At 44.6% G+C, this 17131-nt stretch overlaps 1 protein-coding gene across 1 annotated transcript; it reads right to left on the bottom strand.

The window, feature by feature from the left end:
* Positions 1-4576: 4576 nt before the first annotated feature.
* On the bottom strand, positions 4577-13910 carry LOC120481284 (alpha-2-macroglobulin). The gene is made up of 34 exons (XM_089119238.1): positions 13750-13910; positions 13162-13345; positions 12936-13092; positions 12758-12810; positions 12632-12652; positions 12374-12539; positions 12215-12299; positions 12026-12140; positions 11824-11944; positions 11636-11745; positions 11393-11563; positions 11093-11320; positions 10806-11018; positions 10575-10727; positions 10000-10125; positions 9830-9923; positions 8664-8808; positions 8356-8581; positions 8152-8275; positions 7916-8037; positions 7783-7834; positions 7608-7691; positions 7345-7521; positions 7158-7233; positions 6924-7080; positions 6770-6844; positions 6022-6184; positions 5765-5949; positions 5472-5693; positions 5287-5408; positions 5104-5185; positions 4943-5026; positions 4756-4861; positions 4577-4676 (listed from the first exon to the last, which is right to left on the bottom strand). The coding sequence occupies exons 1-34, from the start codon at positions 13830-13832 to the stop codon at positions 4636-4638; spliced, it is 4323 nt and encodes a 1440-aa protein (XP_088975364.1). The 5' UTR covers positions 13833-13910; the 3' UTR covers positions 4577-4635.
* Positions 13911-17131: the final 3221 nt, after the last annotated feature.

Genomic DNA, 17131 nt, shown 5'->3' on the forward strand with positions numbered 1-17131 from the left:
TCTTCTTCATGATTGCAGCTATATTTAAATGCTTAATTGTCGCGAGGTATTCATTAAGCTCGTTAATTTCAATGATTAACCTAACCTGGAATTAATTTAGTTTGTTTATTTTTCCATCCTTTTAAATACATGATCCTAAATACAGCTGATATAACGTACAGATAATTAAAAAAAAAGTTACATGGGTCCAGAGTAAAATAATGTTCACGTGTAAAAAATTCACATCAAATAAATTTGGCCTCCTTTTACGAAGAAACTTGGCAGATAATTGTGGCAGTGAAAAAGTTTAAAAATGGAAAAAAAAATATATATGTTATAGAGGTTTAAGTTTATAAAATGGTTTATGAATGTTATTTTATATAAAATATGAAACTGCTAGAAATCTTAATAAGTTGCTCCAAATTTGAGGTTGACCTCTATGTAAAAAAAAAAGGTTTTCAGTAAGATTTTTTGGGGCGCAGCACCAGATTTCCCCCATGGATTTACTAAAGATGCAAAGAAAACTACAGTGAGTTAAGTGTGTCACAAAAAAGAGCATAGCAACCTACAGCCAACTACAGGACATTTTTTTTTGTTATTCTGTTAATTATTTAAGTGAAATATATTTAATTTAGTCCTATTTAATTAATTCATTTTACTGATTTATTTCTGTTTTTCTCGGTTCACAGAAGCGTTGCAGGTGCGTGATGTGTAGGAATCCTAACACAAAAGTATTTCCAACTAAAAACACAAGAAGGACATTGTCTTTCACTTAGAAGCTTAGCTTTCGTTTTGACTCTGAGTTTCTACAGACTGCTGCTATATTGAAGACTGTGTTGAAAACAGGAAGAAGAACTCTGTTCCAGTGCTGGTGTGACAGCGCAGTCAGCGATAGCCCAGCCGCAAGCATTTACAACTTACAACTGCTGTTTTCACAACATTGCTTGTGTGTGTGTCAGTCTCGGTGAGTGTGTACCCCAATCACACCGCGGGGGTGCTTATGTACTGAAGAGTTTTTTATTTTCTATTTTTTTTGTTTTCATTAAAAGAGCAACACAAGGACCCTGCGTCCTTTTCAGGATGTCATTCCGCTTGTGCGTTTCTGGATATGGTCATTCCCTGGCACCAGCAGACGGCCACAATAGTTGAGCATTCGGCATGCTGAGGCAGTCTTTGTGAATTGCTCATGTTCCCATTGCGGATCGATCTGAATCTCAGAATAGACCTATTTCAGTACATGACCAGGGTGATCTGAGGATTACCCTGAGGGCTTCCTCGCTGAGGCAATGTCCTTGGGTCCCTCATGCCTCACAAGCGCTGCCGCCGTTGGAGCCTCCAAAGTAACGCACTGGCCCTTTTCTCCATCTGACAACCAGATGTCAATCGCAGCATCAGAGGGGGAGCTTCAGTCCTCTGCAGATGAGGATTCAGCTGCGTTGCCCCCTTTGGGGTGTGTAGTGTTGCCTGAGTCCGATCCAGAATGGGCGGCTATGCTTTCCCAGGCTGCCAAGTAGGTCGGGCATGCGTGGAACCCTCCACCACGTCTCGAACCTTCCCAGTTGTCCGATTGGTTTCTGAATTTTTTCTGCCCCAGGTACCATTATTTCAGGAAGTGGGCTTTTCCTCACTATGACATGGACGGTACCATATAGTGCCAGAAGCCGTCCTAGTGGCTCCTCCCTCCTCACCACCCTTGACAGCGGGGCAACTAAGGCGTATGTGGATATCCAGCCAGTGGAGCGTGGTTGCGATGTAGCTGTGTCCAGTATTCGTTTCCTCTTGGCAGGGTAATCCACGCCTCCTGTCCAAGGACTTTAATTTTTTGTCCGATGTCTCGGCATAGACTTTTAAGGCCGGCTTTTGGAGGCTGCTTCCGCCCTCCATGCCATGTCCAGCAGTCCCAGGCGCTCATGGACATGAACGAGGGTGGTTCTGACCCAGAGCTCCACCCGTGTTCTGGCGGACAGTGCACCTACTGGCGAAGGACGCAATAGAGCCGGTCCCTCCAGCCGATATGAAGACCGGCTTCTACAGCCCGTACTTATTGTACCCAAGAAAGGTGGTGGATTATGACCAATCTTGGACCAGCATGTACTGAACCGGTCCCATCACAGGCTGCCATTCAAGATGCTTAAGCTGAAACGTATGATTGGTTTGCAGCGATCAACCTGAAGGACGCGTTCTTTCATGATTCTCCCTCGACACAGACCGTTTCTTCGCTTTGGGTTCAAGGGATGGGCACATCTTACACTTCGGACTGGCCTTGTTGCCCGCTGTCTTCACGAAAGTTGCGGAGGTGGCCATTGCTCCCATGTGCGAGCGTGCTGTTCTCATACTCATTCATTCTTGACGACTGGCTTATTCTCGCCCAGTCGAAAGAGCAGTTGTGCGAAAGAGCAATTGGGAAAAGCGACCTGATTGTCAGATTCCTGAGGTGGGCGAGGAGACTAAATCCTCCTCGCCCACCATCTATACCCTCTTGGGATTTGTCTCTGGTCCTTTTGGCTTTTCATCAAGAGGGTAGGCGACCTACATTCATTTCCGGTCGATGAATCGTGCCTAGAATTCGGCCTGATCTTGAGACCCTGGCCTGGATATGTGCCCAAGGTTCCTACCACTCCCTTCTGGGACCAGTCAGTGAACCTGCAAGTGCTGCCTTCAGAGGACGAAGACCCTGCCCTGGCTTTTCTCTGTCCCGTCCGCGCTCTGAGCCTGTACGTGGACAGAACACAAAGCCTCAGGACCTTAGATCAGCTCAGTCTGTTATAGAGGCCAGCAGAAGGGATAGGCTGTCTCCAAGCAGAGGATGGCCCACTGGATAGTGGATGCCATCGCCTTGGCTTATGGAGCCCAAGGCGTGCCTTGCCCACCCGGGTTGAGAGCCTACTTCACTAGGGGTGTCTCTTATTCCTGGGCGCTGGCACACGCGCCCCGGTGACAGACATCTGTAGAGCTGCGGCCTGGGCAACACCTAACACGTTGGCTAGGTTTTATAACCTACGTGTTGAGCCGGTTTCTTCCTGTGTGCTCGCTTTAACTAGCCGGTAACACATGAAGTTCCCGCTCTAGTATCGGCTTGCTGCTCCATTTCCCTCCACATGGAGTAAATACGTGCAACTCTGCTCCAGTTGAGTTCCCCACTTAGGCGAACCCTGTGAGTTCCTCCGCACCTCTTCGGCAGTCAGACATTGTGGAGCGTCTGACACCAGGCCTAGTGCTCGTATGCTTGTGTAACTTGTGCTTGGCCAGGTTCCATATGTGGTGATCCCATATGTGTATTCTTGCACGACCATTTCCCTGCGGTGAGTCCGCTCTGCCGTCACTGTCCTGTGCAGCCTCCCCCTTCTCAGGCTGGAGCCACCCCAGTCACATTGTATATGTTGCACTGCCCCTTCCAGCCAGTGTCAACCTTAATTTCTTTTCGACTGAAGAAAAGACATGGACATCTTGGATGACATGGTGGTGAGTAAATTATCAGCAAAAGTGAACTACTCCTTTAACTGTTTAATTTCCTACAGTCAATGTGCAGGGGTTTAGTACCATGTGTTTACAAGGCAAAAGGCTGTGAATGTTAGTTTGACAGAAAAAAAAGTCATACATATTTTCTTCCACACACCATTATTTTGGTACTTTATTATTGTGAAAGCATCTGTATAAAAAGAACCATAATTTTCCACTGAAATTGTTTTGAAAGGTAAGAGAGGACCCACCAAATGAAAAAGTGCAAATAACTATGTCTTTGATGAAACAAGGGAGATGTCTCCAGATAAGGGTATAAACATAAAACCTCTTCTCATAAAGATGAACAGAAATAGCCTTCAAACGGAGCGTAAAGGCAAATAGCAGAAATCCTCTTGGGTGATACACAGAGCAGAGAACAGCAGATAAACCAGGGTCTGGTGGGATCAAGCCTCAGGTCTCTCAGAGATTTAAAGGTGGGCAGGGGGCTGGGTTCAGGTGCTGGACGGCCTTCTGCACTCTAAAAAAATACAGTTGTTTCTACCCAACTTTGGGAAAAGTTCCTGCGGTGGATGTGGCTATAACTAGATATTTACAGACAGTCACTTGCTGTGTTGGCAGTTTTTAGCCAAACACTACAAATGTACAGTACTTTGTGTACAGTACACATACTTGCCAGAAGAAGAAATTACTCTTTATTTCAAAACATTAGAAACAGAAAAGAAACAGGCAGAAAAATGAAATGTTTGTCTAACATTTTTAAAGTTACTACTAGTTTTACAATGTTGTTAGAACATTCAAAAGTAACACTCCCATAGTGTTTTAAGAAGGATAAAAATGGAATGTCATGTTTTTTTAGAGTCCGTAAAACCAAGAAATGTTTTAATGTTCAGAGAACATTCAAAAATAGTATTCATGACTTATTTGGAACGTTAGCAAAACGTTCTAAGAACCTGTTTTTGTTGGTTGGGTGTGATGGAGCAGAGTTGCACGCACTTGCTCCATGTGGAGGGAAGTGGAGCAGCAAGCCAACACTAGAGTGGGAACTTCCATCCATAAACCATTTGTAATATTTCTTTCATCACTGTAGAGCAGCTTCCAGACTCAAACTTTAATCAACAGAAACCAGCAACAAAACTTATTTTTAAAAAAATGGTTTATTTGATTCATGTTTATAGCCAGTTTTGCTCTGCACAATCATGGACAGGGGGACGTGTATGTGGTCTCAAACTGATCACCTGAAAAAAAAAAAATGACAAGAAATTAGACCACGCATACAAGCAATTCAGCCAAACGCACGAGTCAATGAAGGCCTACTTGTCTGATAGTAGTCATAAATGTTGATGACTGCTGGCTTGAGATTTTTGACTGCAAGAACCTGTTTTAGCCGAAGTGTGTAAGTTATGGGGAAGCTTTTGAGAACCTGCAATACAGAAGAGATGAAGAGCACAGAAGCACACAGACATGAAGGAGATCGCTAGTAATGTACCCAGTGTAGTCTCACCTCTTTCAGATACACTAGGACATGATCATCTTCAGCATCAACACGCTCCACTAGCGGAGCGAACGACTTGGGTGGAAAACCAAGCTGAGAATAAAACATTTACAGAGAATTACATCAAGGAGCTTCAAGCATCTTACAAGTCATCTAAAATCCATACAAACCGGTGACGTATCTGCCGTGAAGCCCGACAGGAGCTTAATGTCCACGATAACCATGTTAGTACTTGCTCGAGCACCATTGTATCTGAATGAAGGGGAATAAAGAGGTTTAGACAACAGGAACAAGCAGCTTAAATGGAATTAAAGCTACAAGCATGAGCAGATTTAAGTCAAAGATGTTCATACTTCACTGTGAAGTTCAACATAAGATTCGCCCCAAGCGGTCTGCAGTCTCCGGTCACCTTCGCTTCAACACTCAGCGTCTTGGAGACTTTAATAGGTGTCGGGATGTTGTAGAAACACGCAATCTATGATAAAACCAAATTAGTATGTGCACAATAGAAACAGAAATGGAGGGTGAAGATACAGACCTGCACAGACACACAAGCGGATCCTGACGCTTTAACGCTATATTTGCCTGGAACATTCTTCAGCGGCTTCTCCTGATACAGCAGCCGGTTGTCCTTATTCACACTGAAGCTATAAGAGTCTCCTCCTTCTACTGAGGACTGTACGGTAACGGTGCTGGAGCCAGTCAAACTGAACACTTGAGCAGCGTACACAGACAGGGCATGAAGAGCCACCACAGTGTCCTAAAACAAGCAAATGATTAAACTCCACTCAGATATGGTTGATTGTGCTTATGTTTGGTAGTCAGAGGCACCTGGGTGGAGGAAAAGCCTCCATAGGGATTCTGCTGGGTCACCAGCCAGTTGACGATGCGGTTAGCATAGCTCAGAGAAGCCGTTGTGAGGGGCTTAACTGTGAGAACCGCTAGCAGCACGTACGAGCTGATCTCCACCGCCACAGTATCACCAGATTTAGTCTGAGACCAATGGAGTTTATTGCCTTAGGATGAGATGGAGGGGTTAAAGTTCATGCCAAAGAACCTGATAAATATCAGTGGCTAGTAAATTTCACCTTCAGAAATGGCAAGATTATTCAAGGTGGTTAGAAGCTGTGATCGAGTGGCGGTCTCTTTAGCCAGACTGAAGGTGTAGGCCAGAAGAGCCGTAGTGTAAGTGTTTCCCATGTTCCCAACAACAGGCCTCAAGCAAGACAGAGCATTGGAAATGACGGGATCCTGAAAAATCAAAGCAAGCGTCAGACTAAAGCCAGAACAGGATGGTCATCTGTAATGCTACGTTCACACCGGACGCGAATAGCGCATAAAATTCACGTCTAGTTTGACCACTTTGTGTTAATTCAGGCATCAAGGAAAAAAAAAAAAAAAAAAAAAAAAAAGGCCGCCAACAGATTTCGATTCGGACACGCGTAAATTTCTCTTCAAACTTTTGTTTTTACACGTCAGAATCAAAATTCGTTGGCGGCCATTTTTTTATTTTATGTCGATTGAGAGTGTCACCGCTCTGCATTTGCTATGGAGAGCAGAACAGCGGTGTGGGGATCATCGTCACCGTATTTGTGTCCACCGGACCCTTTGGAGGCAAACCGTTTGGCGAGTTTCACCATTTGCTCGCTCCAGGAGCTGTGCTGGATGACGGCCGTTGTCAGCGGTACTTCCGCCTGTCCTGCCCCCAGTTTGATGACCTGTTGTCCCACATTGAGCGAGAAATCACCCTCACCCACTAATCGGTCATTTGTTATGATGTCAATTGAGTCCGGTGTGAATGTAGCATAAGGAGCTCATACAACGACTGAAGTTTACCGTGGAGGGGACGCCCATCTCAAGTAGTGATGCAGTAATGTAGGCGGTCATGGTAATGTTATCGTCAACTCCACCCTAAAACACAAGGAAATGGATTAAGAAGAGTATAATCACTTGAATACATTCTGGTGCATTTGAAGAAACCCGTGACCACCTTCAGTTCATAGTGGTACAGAGTTCCCTGCTGCATGAAACAGCCGTCTGAAACCTGCTGGCTGACCAACCAATCCTGTGCACTCTGAAGGACATTCGGATCGATGAAGACGAAGCTCCTCGCCAGGCCAAAAGATCTCATGACAAAGGCAGTCAACCTAACCATGGAGGAAGTTTCATGAGAAGCTAAGAAAACAAATGGATGACTTAAGTCTAGAACCAGCATGAAACTAACCATGTATTCGATTCATCATAACCAAATGTGCTGTATGATCCATCACTGTGCCTGTAGTTTAGTTGTGCTTGGCATCCTGTTCAAGTCAAAATCCACATGAAATTAACAGTCACGCTCCAATGGGAAAAGAACTGAACGTCCTTTGGAGGGAGTTTAACAAGTAAAGTTAAGAGATTGTGGTCCAAACCTCTTTGAATGTAGCCTGTGGCCGTCTCTCGGACAGCTGCAGTGAGTTGCTTCGTGCCTTCCAGGTACTGCAGTATGTAAATATTTGGAGCAAGAACCCCCATATTCTGTTCTCCACAGCCATATGGCATCTGCAACAACCCATCTAGATTATTCAGTGAACGACCCATTATGTCTCCTACGAGGGGAATAGAAACAAGGGGGTCAAGCCATGTTATTCTGCTGAATGTCACTGCTGGTTCCTCCAAAATTGACCTGCTTTACCTAGGACTGAAACGGAGCATTTGGCTGAACCCTGGATCACATTTGTAGGGAACGTCAGAGTCGCATCTTCAGAAAGGACATTTCCTGCGGTCCAAGAGGAACAGGTCAGCACAGAGCTAATGTTTGGCTGTAGGCTAAGGGGGATATGTTTGAGAATCATTGAATGTAAACAAACCCTTTGGACACAGTAACCAACTCTGGGTGTTTGTCCTTTCAACTCCTTCAGGCTATAAAAGCAATAAAAACACCACATCAGTAAAGCAGCATGAGCTCCATGATCAAACTCCAGACGGCTGGTTAAAACTTACCAGGACAAGTAGACTTCGAGTGACTACGTCCACGCGTCCTCTCGTTGGCACAGTCACAATCTCAGTGCCACATCGATTCTGGGACGACTCAGCTGAAGCATTGACAGTCACATTAACAGCTCCTGCAGTGACAGACAAGTGGTGCTTAAATTAAAGTGCTTTAATTCAGAATAAAGTTACTATTGTGCGTCCCTATGGTGAGTAACACCACAATTGAGACAAAGTCCAAAACTGACCAAGGAGAGACGCTGTGAAACCCCATTTAAGGGTTATTCTCCCTTTGGCACAAAGACAGGACGAAGACAGATCATTCAGGGGTTTCAGAGTGAAAGCCGAGGACTGAGCTGGAGTTACTCGAACCTGCCAATGAAAGAACATATGAAGCAAAGACACAACGGCTTCTCTATACAGATCCATTTTATAAAGAAACCATGACAGACCATGATGCACTCAGACAGATAGCTGAAGACTGTGGCCTTGAGCTCAAAAGACTCGCCCCGGACGATGGAGTACGGCAGCGAGAGCTCCAGGAAGAAGGGCTGGAAGACCGTCAGCAGAGCAGGGGCAGCAACACCGAAACCATTGGAAGACAGGCAGAACGCCTCCGTCTCCCATGTGGTGATTGTGTCAGGAACCTTGAGGGGAACTTTTGTGGATCCAGTGTCTCTGAGGAACGGATAGCAGAAAATAGAAGCAAGTGGGCAGGAGTTAAAAACTAGGCAAGTAGTTTTAGATATGTTTTACATACCCCACTTGAGCAAGCTGCCAGATCCAGGTTTCTGGAAAGTAAACCCTGATGGTCACATCATTGGTGGAGCTGCTCTCACGCAGACGTGGTTGTGATACAGAAACGGATTCCAACGCAGATGCCGCATAGTACCGCGAATCAAATACTGAAATGAGACAACATTAAGACTTGAAGTGCCTGCTCTTTGAATTGAAGTTCTGAAGGTATAAAAGATCAAACCCTCTTATTGGAGTTAAAGGTGAAGCGAGTGATTTTTAGTGGGATCTAGTTGTGAAATTGCCATCAACAGAAGTTACATTGCTTAACTGGCTAGATATCATCGTCTGAGACAGCAATGAGGTTTCTTTATAGAGCCAAATTAGGTTTAATTCAGTAAAACAAGGTCACTGCGAATAATTCTGTTACTAGTTCATCAGTGTAAGTTTTATACAGTTTAGCTTGATTTGTGACAATGCATTTTGTCCGTTTAGGACCACTGTAGAAACATGTCGGCACAAAAAGACCATTTCAATGTAAGGGGAACCTGTTGAGCATGTAAATAAAATGGCTCATTCTAAGGCCCTATTTATACGAGAGCGCTCGCAGGTGAAAACGTAAAAATATTTGACCGATGTGCCTTTCGTTTACATGGCGACGGCGTTTTTGGGGCTTAAAAACAAAGTGAAAGCAATCTTAAATCTTAAAAATGCTCCACCACGTTCCCGTGTAAACGGGGGAAAAAAAAAAAAAAAAAAAAAAAAAAAAAGCAAAAGTCTGCTTGTCAGTGAAGGTTGTACGCAGGCACACGGACTTGGCGTTGTGTGGCAGTGCGCCACCTAGCCGCCTGAAGCACATTCTACATTTAATTACACACTTTTTCGTCACCATATGCACGTAGATTTCCCACCCAAAAAAACGCAGAATAAGTAGTGATAGCGCAACGGCACTTTTGCGTTTTCTCTTCAGAATCGTTTCAATGTAAACAGCCTTAGATAATAAAAACATAACGGCTCATTATTTAAGGTCTTTAAACAACTGAACAGTTATGAATGCAACATTGCATTTGTCAACAGATCCTCCCAAATATTACACTATACACCTTTAAAAAAAGATTGAGATCAAATGCAACACCTCAGGCTCAAGAAGTCAGTTTACATGAAAAGAACTTAATGACTGCATAGACCTACTTCTGGGGTAATTACGATAATAAACCAGGTCTTTGTACTTCAGACAATCAGGTTCTCGTACATCCAGATTTGTTGCGAGCTTCAACCCCATACTCTGCCAGAGAAACAAGACAAAACTGAAATCAAGGATCCTGTATTATTCAGTGACTACATGGTCATGTAGGACTTGCCTTGAAACTTGTATAGGCATGATCTGTAGGAACAGCTCGACGGGGTCGAAGTGTGAGACACTCCTGTTGATCCTCAACGTTGAATGGATAATCTGATTGCGACCGCACCGGGAGCAAGTTAAACACCTGCGTTCATGTAAAAGCACTGTAGTTACTTGTTTCAAGACAGATTGTTTCAAAAGCAGCTTTACAGTGATGAAATGCAACAAAGTTTATTTCTAGAAGAGCTTAGTGTCTGAGTCCAGTCCTAAGTTCAGTGATGGACTTTAGTGATTGTTAAGCTGCTCTGGAGAAAAGTGTTCTTATTGTCCAGTTCTGTTCTCATATGGTGTCAATGCAAGCAGATGAATATTGACTGACAGGTGTTACCATATCACGCACTTTTGAAAAATTTAACTAAACGCACTACCATTTGGTCTGTTGGTCTTAAGCTTTAAAAAGGATGGCTTTAAAAATAACAGCCACGTCGTAATAGTAAGGATTTGTCTAACTGATCCAGAAGGACACTCAAATCCTAAAGTTGAACCTGGATGTCAAATAAAGTCCAACAGGAAAACTAAACTGCACATGGGTACCATTTCAGGACTCAGGCGTTGAGTCCCTGGCTTCAAGATCTGGACGCTCTGATCTACAGCACTGAGGCCACACAGGGATCCCGCTTGAGCAGAGACTGTCAGAACATTTTCCTCACCAGGAACCGCCTTAGCAGGAGAGAACTGTAGAGACACCTGGAACAAGGACCAACACACTGGAAGACATGTCATCGTTCCCCACTTAAAGCCAAAAGGTGCTAGTGCACATCATACCTTGTTTTGAAAACACATTTCAGTGTCAAACGACGCTGTACCAACAACTACACTCTGACTGGGCAGAACACAGTAGACCAGAATCTGCACTACTGGAGCCATATCAACATTGACAGACAGTTGGAACGACACAGAGCCAGTCGTGACGGCATTAGAAGCCCTCGCAGTGACCGGCTGAGATCCATGGAGGACGATCACTCCTCTGGACAAGACCTGACAAAAGAGACCGGTGCATAAAATGTGCCCAATGAAAACAGAAAACAATAAAATTAATATTTTTTAGTCACCATATAGATGATGTCTGTGTTGTAGTTGCCAGTTTCTCCAACAAAAGAATACTTGACGGTCACTGGAAACGCAGCACCACATTTGAGCGGCTGCTCAAGCTTCACTATAGTCAGTTCACTGAACTTTTGGCTGTCAGGAGCAGAAGGTTGGAGGAGCCGAACAACCCTCCTATCTGTGCTGAAGTACGGGGATTTATAACCATCAAAACTTGCTGGAGTTGCGCTTGCCTAGAGAACAAATGCAATTTTAGTCTTGCGAGAGAAGTCGTAACTTATAATGAGAAAGGAGAAAAATCGTACCACCAGATTTAGATCGGCCTTGGGAAGTTTTGCAGTTTTGAGGGAAAACGTGGCCAGTCCGTTCTGGTTAGTGGTTAGATCCAGCAGGAGCTCATCAGGCCAATTGTTCCCATTCAGGAGATACACTGCTTTGTTTGCAATTGGAGTCCCATTGAAAAAAGACGCCAAGACCTTTTGAAAAAGACAAGGCTAGGAAAGCGAACCAATATGGAGTTTTCTGTAACGTCATGAACTTTTACTTGCCTTTCCAACAATCGGTGATCCAGATCTAAAAGTCTCTGGGAGCTCCACAAATGTGATATTCCCAACTTCAAACGTAATGGTCACAGTTGTGGATTTTGATACAACTTCGTCTGGGACGAAAAAGCACAAGAATAAACCAAACAAACAAGTAGACATGCGTCACTAGTTTAAATCAGCCTATAACTCACCAGTTCCCTCCTCTGTAATATTCACGTTAACTTGAAACATATCTTCCATGTTTCTCTCAAATTTGGTGTTGAAAAACATAGAGGTCCTGAAGGTAACGGAGACACAGCCTGTGGCATTCATCTGCTTTCAGAACAAAGATAGTCAGTGAAATGTCAAGCACAAGCAGAAGAAAAGCCTTGCTCTGAACGGCAGGAGTCACACCTTAACGGTTTTATTCTGGCACAGACGAATGAGGCCAGGAACCTCAGAGAACCGATATGGCTCACGGCATACTTCCACCAACGCTTGACCAGGTACAGGTTGGCCATATGTATATCTGGGGAAGATATGTTACAAGGAATGAGATCAAGACCCATCCACCCACAATACAGAAACGGAAGGATCACTCACTTGGCACAAGCCTCAACTTTCAGTCCCACAACGCCAACGCTGTACGTCTGTGGTGTTTTTACGGTCACGTCAAACTTGGGTAAAACTAAACCAGAAACAAACTGCTTAATGAGGACCTCAGCTCTGCTGTTGTACTTTCACTCTCAAACAGTGACTTACCGTATTTTCTCACTTCAAATTCCTGGGAGATCTCTCGGCCATCAATAAAAGCCTTTAGTGTGTACATGCCTATCGGAGCCTCTGGGTTCAACTCATGAGAAAGCTGCAAGATCCAACCCGTTGAGGAAACGTTTGTCCACTGACCAATCCGGTAATTTTGATTATCCTATCAAAAAAATAACTCGGTAAAAGAAACTTCTTTATTTCTGCAAGTCTTTAGGTTCAGACATAAAACGACTAGCACCAGAGGAAACTCACCTCCACCACCACAAGACTGTACTGTAAAGACAAATAGAAGACATTAAAGTTACATGAATGAGGTTAACAACCTGCATTTAACTTGTTTACCAGTAAAATAAATGGATGGGACAGATGCAGACATACCATTTGATCAAGGGGCACAAATTTGGCATTCATGGTCACAACTCTGAAATTCACTGCAAAAGGGAAAACCGATAAGAACTTGCATCCATTACATGATGAACTTGAACATGAAGTCAGTCCATTACACTACAAGTTCTGATCACTTCTAAGACTCAAACAAGGGTCCTTCACAGCTCACCCGTTTGTCCTGGATTGTAGATGGGTTTGTCCGTCTGGATGAAGGTCAAAGGTAGATAAGATCTGAACATGACTTTCCTCTCCTCGGTCATTTTGAAGGTCCTCCCTTGGACTTCCACCTTAAGCGTCTGCACAGATTCCACATCACCTAGTGGAGCCTGTAGAGAAGTGTTGTTAAATAAATAAAAAGCAGAAAAAAATACTGCATGTGCTGCACAATGACAGACCTTAAAATTAAAGCAACGGTGAAACTCGGTCAAAGAAGTGTGCTGCACAAGTGGAGTCGTCTTATTTTGATCATCAAGCAGAGAAACAGTCATCTTGAGACTCTCATTGGGCTTTAACAGACTCGCACACAGTTTGGCATCCGAGCCGAACTCAATCACAGCAGGGAACGACACCAAGAAGGCTCTGTGGAAACATCAGTAAGACGTTTAGTACAGGAAATCAGAACTGAACATAATCATGCAAGTGTATAAAATCAGAGTTGCCATGATGTTGTACTAGGGACTACAAACACAACAGTAATTGCTGAGAAATGCCAATGCCAGCTCACGACCAATCGTACAACAAGTGATTAAGGTGGCTTCATACGATTTGTCTAAACCCAAGTGATTAGGTTCAGGAGTAGGTAATCCATACTATTGAATACAAGTTTGGCAATTCATAAAAAAAAACGTACAAATTAGCAAGAATCATGCAAATTCGAGTGGGAATTAACGAATTAACGTGGGATCAGGTTAGAAATGCATTAACTTTGAATCAGGTTAAAAGAGATGGTATACTTTCATTCACTTCAAAGCACATTTACTTACGGTCCTGATCCCTGTCCCTCAAAAGCAAAGAGGAAAAGGGCTAAAATGAGCCCTTTCCATACACAAATCTCCCTCACAGCCATGAAGAGCGATCATCCAACACTAAACGTGAAACAAGCGTCTCTTTCAGAAACCCCACAGAACCCAACAGCTCCTGTCAATCTTCTTCATGATTGCAGCTATATTTAAATGCTTAATTGTCGCGAGGTATTCATTAAGCTCGTTAATTTCAATGATTAACCTAACCTGGAATTAATTTAGTTTGTTTATTTTTCCATCCTTTTAAATACATGATCCTAAATACAGCTGATATAACGTACAGATAATTAAAAAAAAGTTACATGGGTCCAGAGTAAAATAATGTTCACGTGTAAAAAATTCACATCAAATAAATTTGGCCTCCTTTTACGAAGAAACTTGGCAGATAATTGTGGCAGTGAAAAAGTTTAAAAATGGAAAAAAAAAATATATGTTATAGAGGTTTAAGTTTATAAAATGGTTTATGAATGTTATTTTATATAAAATATGAAACTGCTAGAAATCTTAATAAGTTGCTCCAAATTTGAGGTTGACCTCTATGTAAAAAAAAAGGTTTTCAGTAAGATTTTTTGGGGCGCAGCACCAGATTTCCCCCATGGATTTACTAAAGATGCAAAGAAAACTACAGTGAGTTAAGTGTGTCACAAAAAAGAGCATAGCAACCTACAGCCAACTACAGGACATTTTTTTTTGTTATTCTGTTAATTATTTAAGTGAAATATATTTAATTTAGTCCTATTTAATTAATTCATTTTACTGATTTATTTCTGTTTTTCTCGGTTCACAGAAGCGTTGCAGGTGCGTGATGTGTAGGAATCCTAACACAAAAGTATTTCCAACTAAAAACACAAGAAGGACATTGTCTTTCACTTAGAAGCTGAGCTTTCGTTTTGACTCTGAGTTTCTACAGACTGCTGCTATATTGAAGACTGTGTTGAAAACAGGAAGAAGAACTCTGTTCCAGTGCTGGTGTGACAGCGCAGTCAGCGATAGCCCAGCCGCAAGCATTTACAACTTACAACTGCTGTTTTCACAACATTGCTTGTGTGTGTGTCAGTCTCGGTGAGTGTGTACCCCAATCACACCGCGGGGGTGCTTATGTACTAAAGAGTTTTTTATTTTCTATTTTTTTTGTTTTCATTAAAAGAGCAACACAAGGACCCTGCGTTTCTGGATATGGTCATTCCCTGGCACCAGCAGACGGCCACAATAGTTAAGCATTCGGCATGCTGAGGCAGTCTTTGTGAATTGCTCATGTTCCCATTGCGGATCGATCTGAATCTCAGAATAGACCTATTTCAGTACATGACCAGGGTGATCTGAGGATTACCCTGAGGGCTTCCTCGCTGAGGCAATGTCCTTGGGTCCCTCATGCCTCACAAGCGCTGCCGCCGTTGGAGCCTCCAAAGTAACGCACTGGCCCTTTTCTCCATCTGACAACCAGATGTCAATCGCAGCATCAGAGGGGGAGCTTCAGTCCTCTGCAGATGAGGATTCAGCTGTGTTGCCCCCTTTGGGGTGTGTAGTGTTGCCTGAGTCCGATCCAGAATGGGCGGCTATGCTTTCCCAGGCTGCCAAGAAGGTCGGGCATGCGTGGAACCCTCCACCACGTCTCGAACCTTCCCAGTTGTCCGATTGGTTTCTGAATTTTTTCTGCCCCAGGTACCATTATTTCAGGAAGTGGGCTTTTCCTCACTATGACATGGACGGTACCATATAGTGCCAGAAGCCGTCCTAGTGGCTCCTCCCTCCTCACCACCCTTGACAGCGGGGCAACTAAGGCGTATGTGGATATCCAGCCAGTGGAGCGTGGTTGCGATGTAGCTGTGTCCAGTATTCGTTTCCTCTTGGCAGGGTAATCCACGCCTCCTGTCCAAGGACTTTAATTTTTTGTCCGATGTCTCGGCATAGACTTTTAAGGCCGGCTTTTGGAGGCTGCTTCCGCCCTCCATGCCATGTCCAGCAGTCCCAGGCGCTCATGGACATGAACGAGGGTGGTTCTGACCCAGAGCTCCACCCGTGTTCTGGCGGACAGTGCACCTACTGGCGAAGGACGCAATAGAGCCGGTCCCTCCAGCCGATATGAAGACCGGCTTCTACAGCCCGTACTTATTGTACCCAAGAAAGGTGGTGGATTATGACCAATCTTGGACCAGCGTGTACTGAACCGGTCCCATCACAGGCTGCCATTCAAGATGCTTAAGCTGAAACGTATGATTGGTTTGCAGCGATCAACCTGAAGGACGCGTTCTTTCATGATTCTCCCTCGACACAGACCGTTTCTTCGCTTTGGGTTCAAGGGATGGGCACATCTTACACTTCGGACTGGCCTTGTTGCCCGCTGTCTTCACGAAAGTTGCGGAGGTGGCCATTGCTCCCATGTGCGAGCGTGCTGTTCTCATACTCATTCATTCTTGACGACTGGCTTATTCTCGCCCAGTCGAAAGAGCAGTTGTGCGAAAGAGCAATTGGGAAAAGCGACCTGATTGTCAGATTCCTGAGGTGGGCGAGGAGACTAAATCCTCCTCGCCCACCATCTATACCCTCTTGGGATTTGTCTCTAGTCCTTTTGGCTTTTCATCAAGAGGGTAGGCGACCTACATTCATTTCCGGTCGATGAATCGTGCCTAGAATTCGGCCTGATCTTGAGACCCTGGCCTGGATATGTGCCCAAGGTTCCTACCACTCCCTTCTGGGACCAGTCAGTGAACCTGCAAGTGCTGCCTTCAGAGGACGAAGACCCTGCCCTGGCTTTTCTCTGTCCCGTCCGCGCTCTGAGCCTGTACGTGGACAGAACACAAAGCCTCAGGACCTTAGATCAGCTCAGTCTGTTATAGAGGCCAGCAGAAGGGATAGGCTGTCTCCAAGCAGAGGATGGCCCACTGGATAGTGGATGCCATCGCCTTGGCTTATGGAGCCCAAGGCGTGCCTTGCCCACCCGGGTTGAGAGCCTACTTCACTAGGGGTGTCTCTTATTCCTGGGCGCTGGCACACGCGCCCCGGTGACAGACATCTGTAGAGCTGCGGCCTGGGCAACACCTAACACGTTGGCTAGGTTTTATAACCTACGTGTTGAGCCGGTTTCTTCCTGTGTGCTCGCTTTAACTAGCCGGTAACACATGAAGTTCCCGCTCTAGTATCGGCTTGCTGCTCCATTTCCCTCCACATGGAGTAAATACGTGCAACTCTGCTCCAGTTGAGTTCCCCACTTAGGCGAACCCTGTGAGTTCCTCCGCACCTCTTCGGCAGTCAGACATTGTGGAGCGTCTGACACCAGGCCTAGTGCTCGTATGCTTGTGTAACTTGTGCTTGGCCAGGTTCCATATGTGGTGATCCCATATGT

This window comes from Pimephales promelas, chromosome 14 (genome assembly GCF_988280905.1).
Source record: "Pimephales promelas chromosome 14, fPimPro1.hap1.1, whole genome shotgun sequence".
NCBI lineage: Eukaryota > Metazoa > Chordata > Actinopteri > Cypriniformes > Leuciscidae > Pimephales > Pimephales promelas.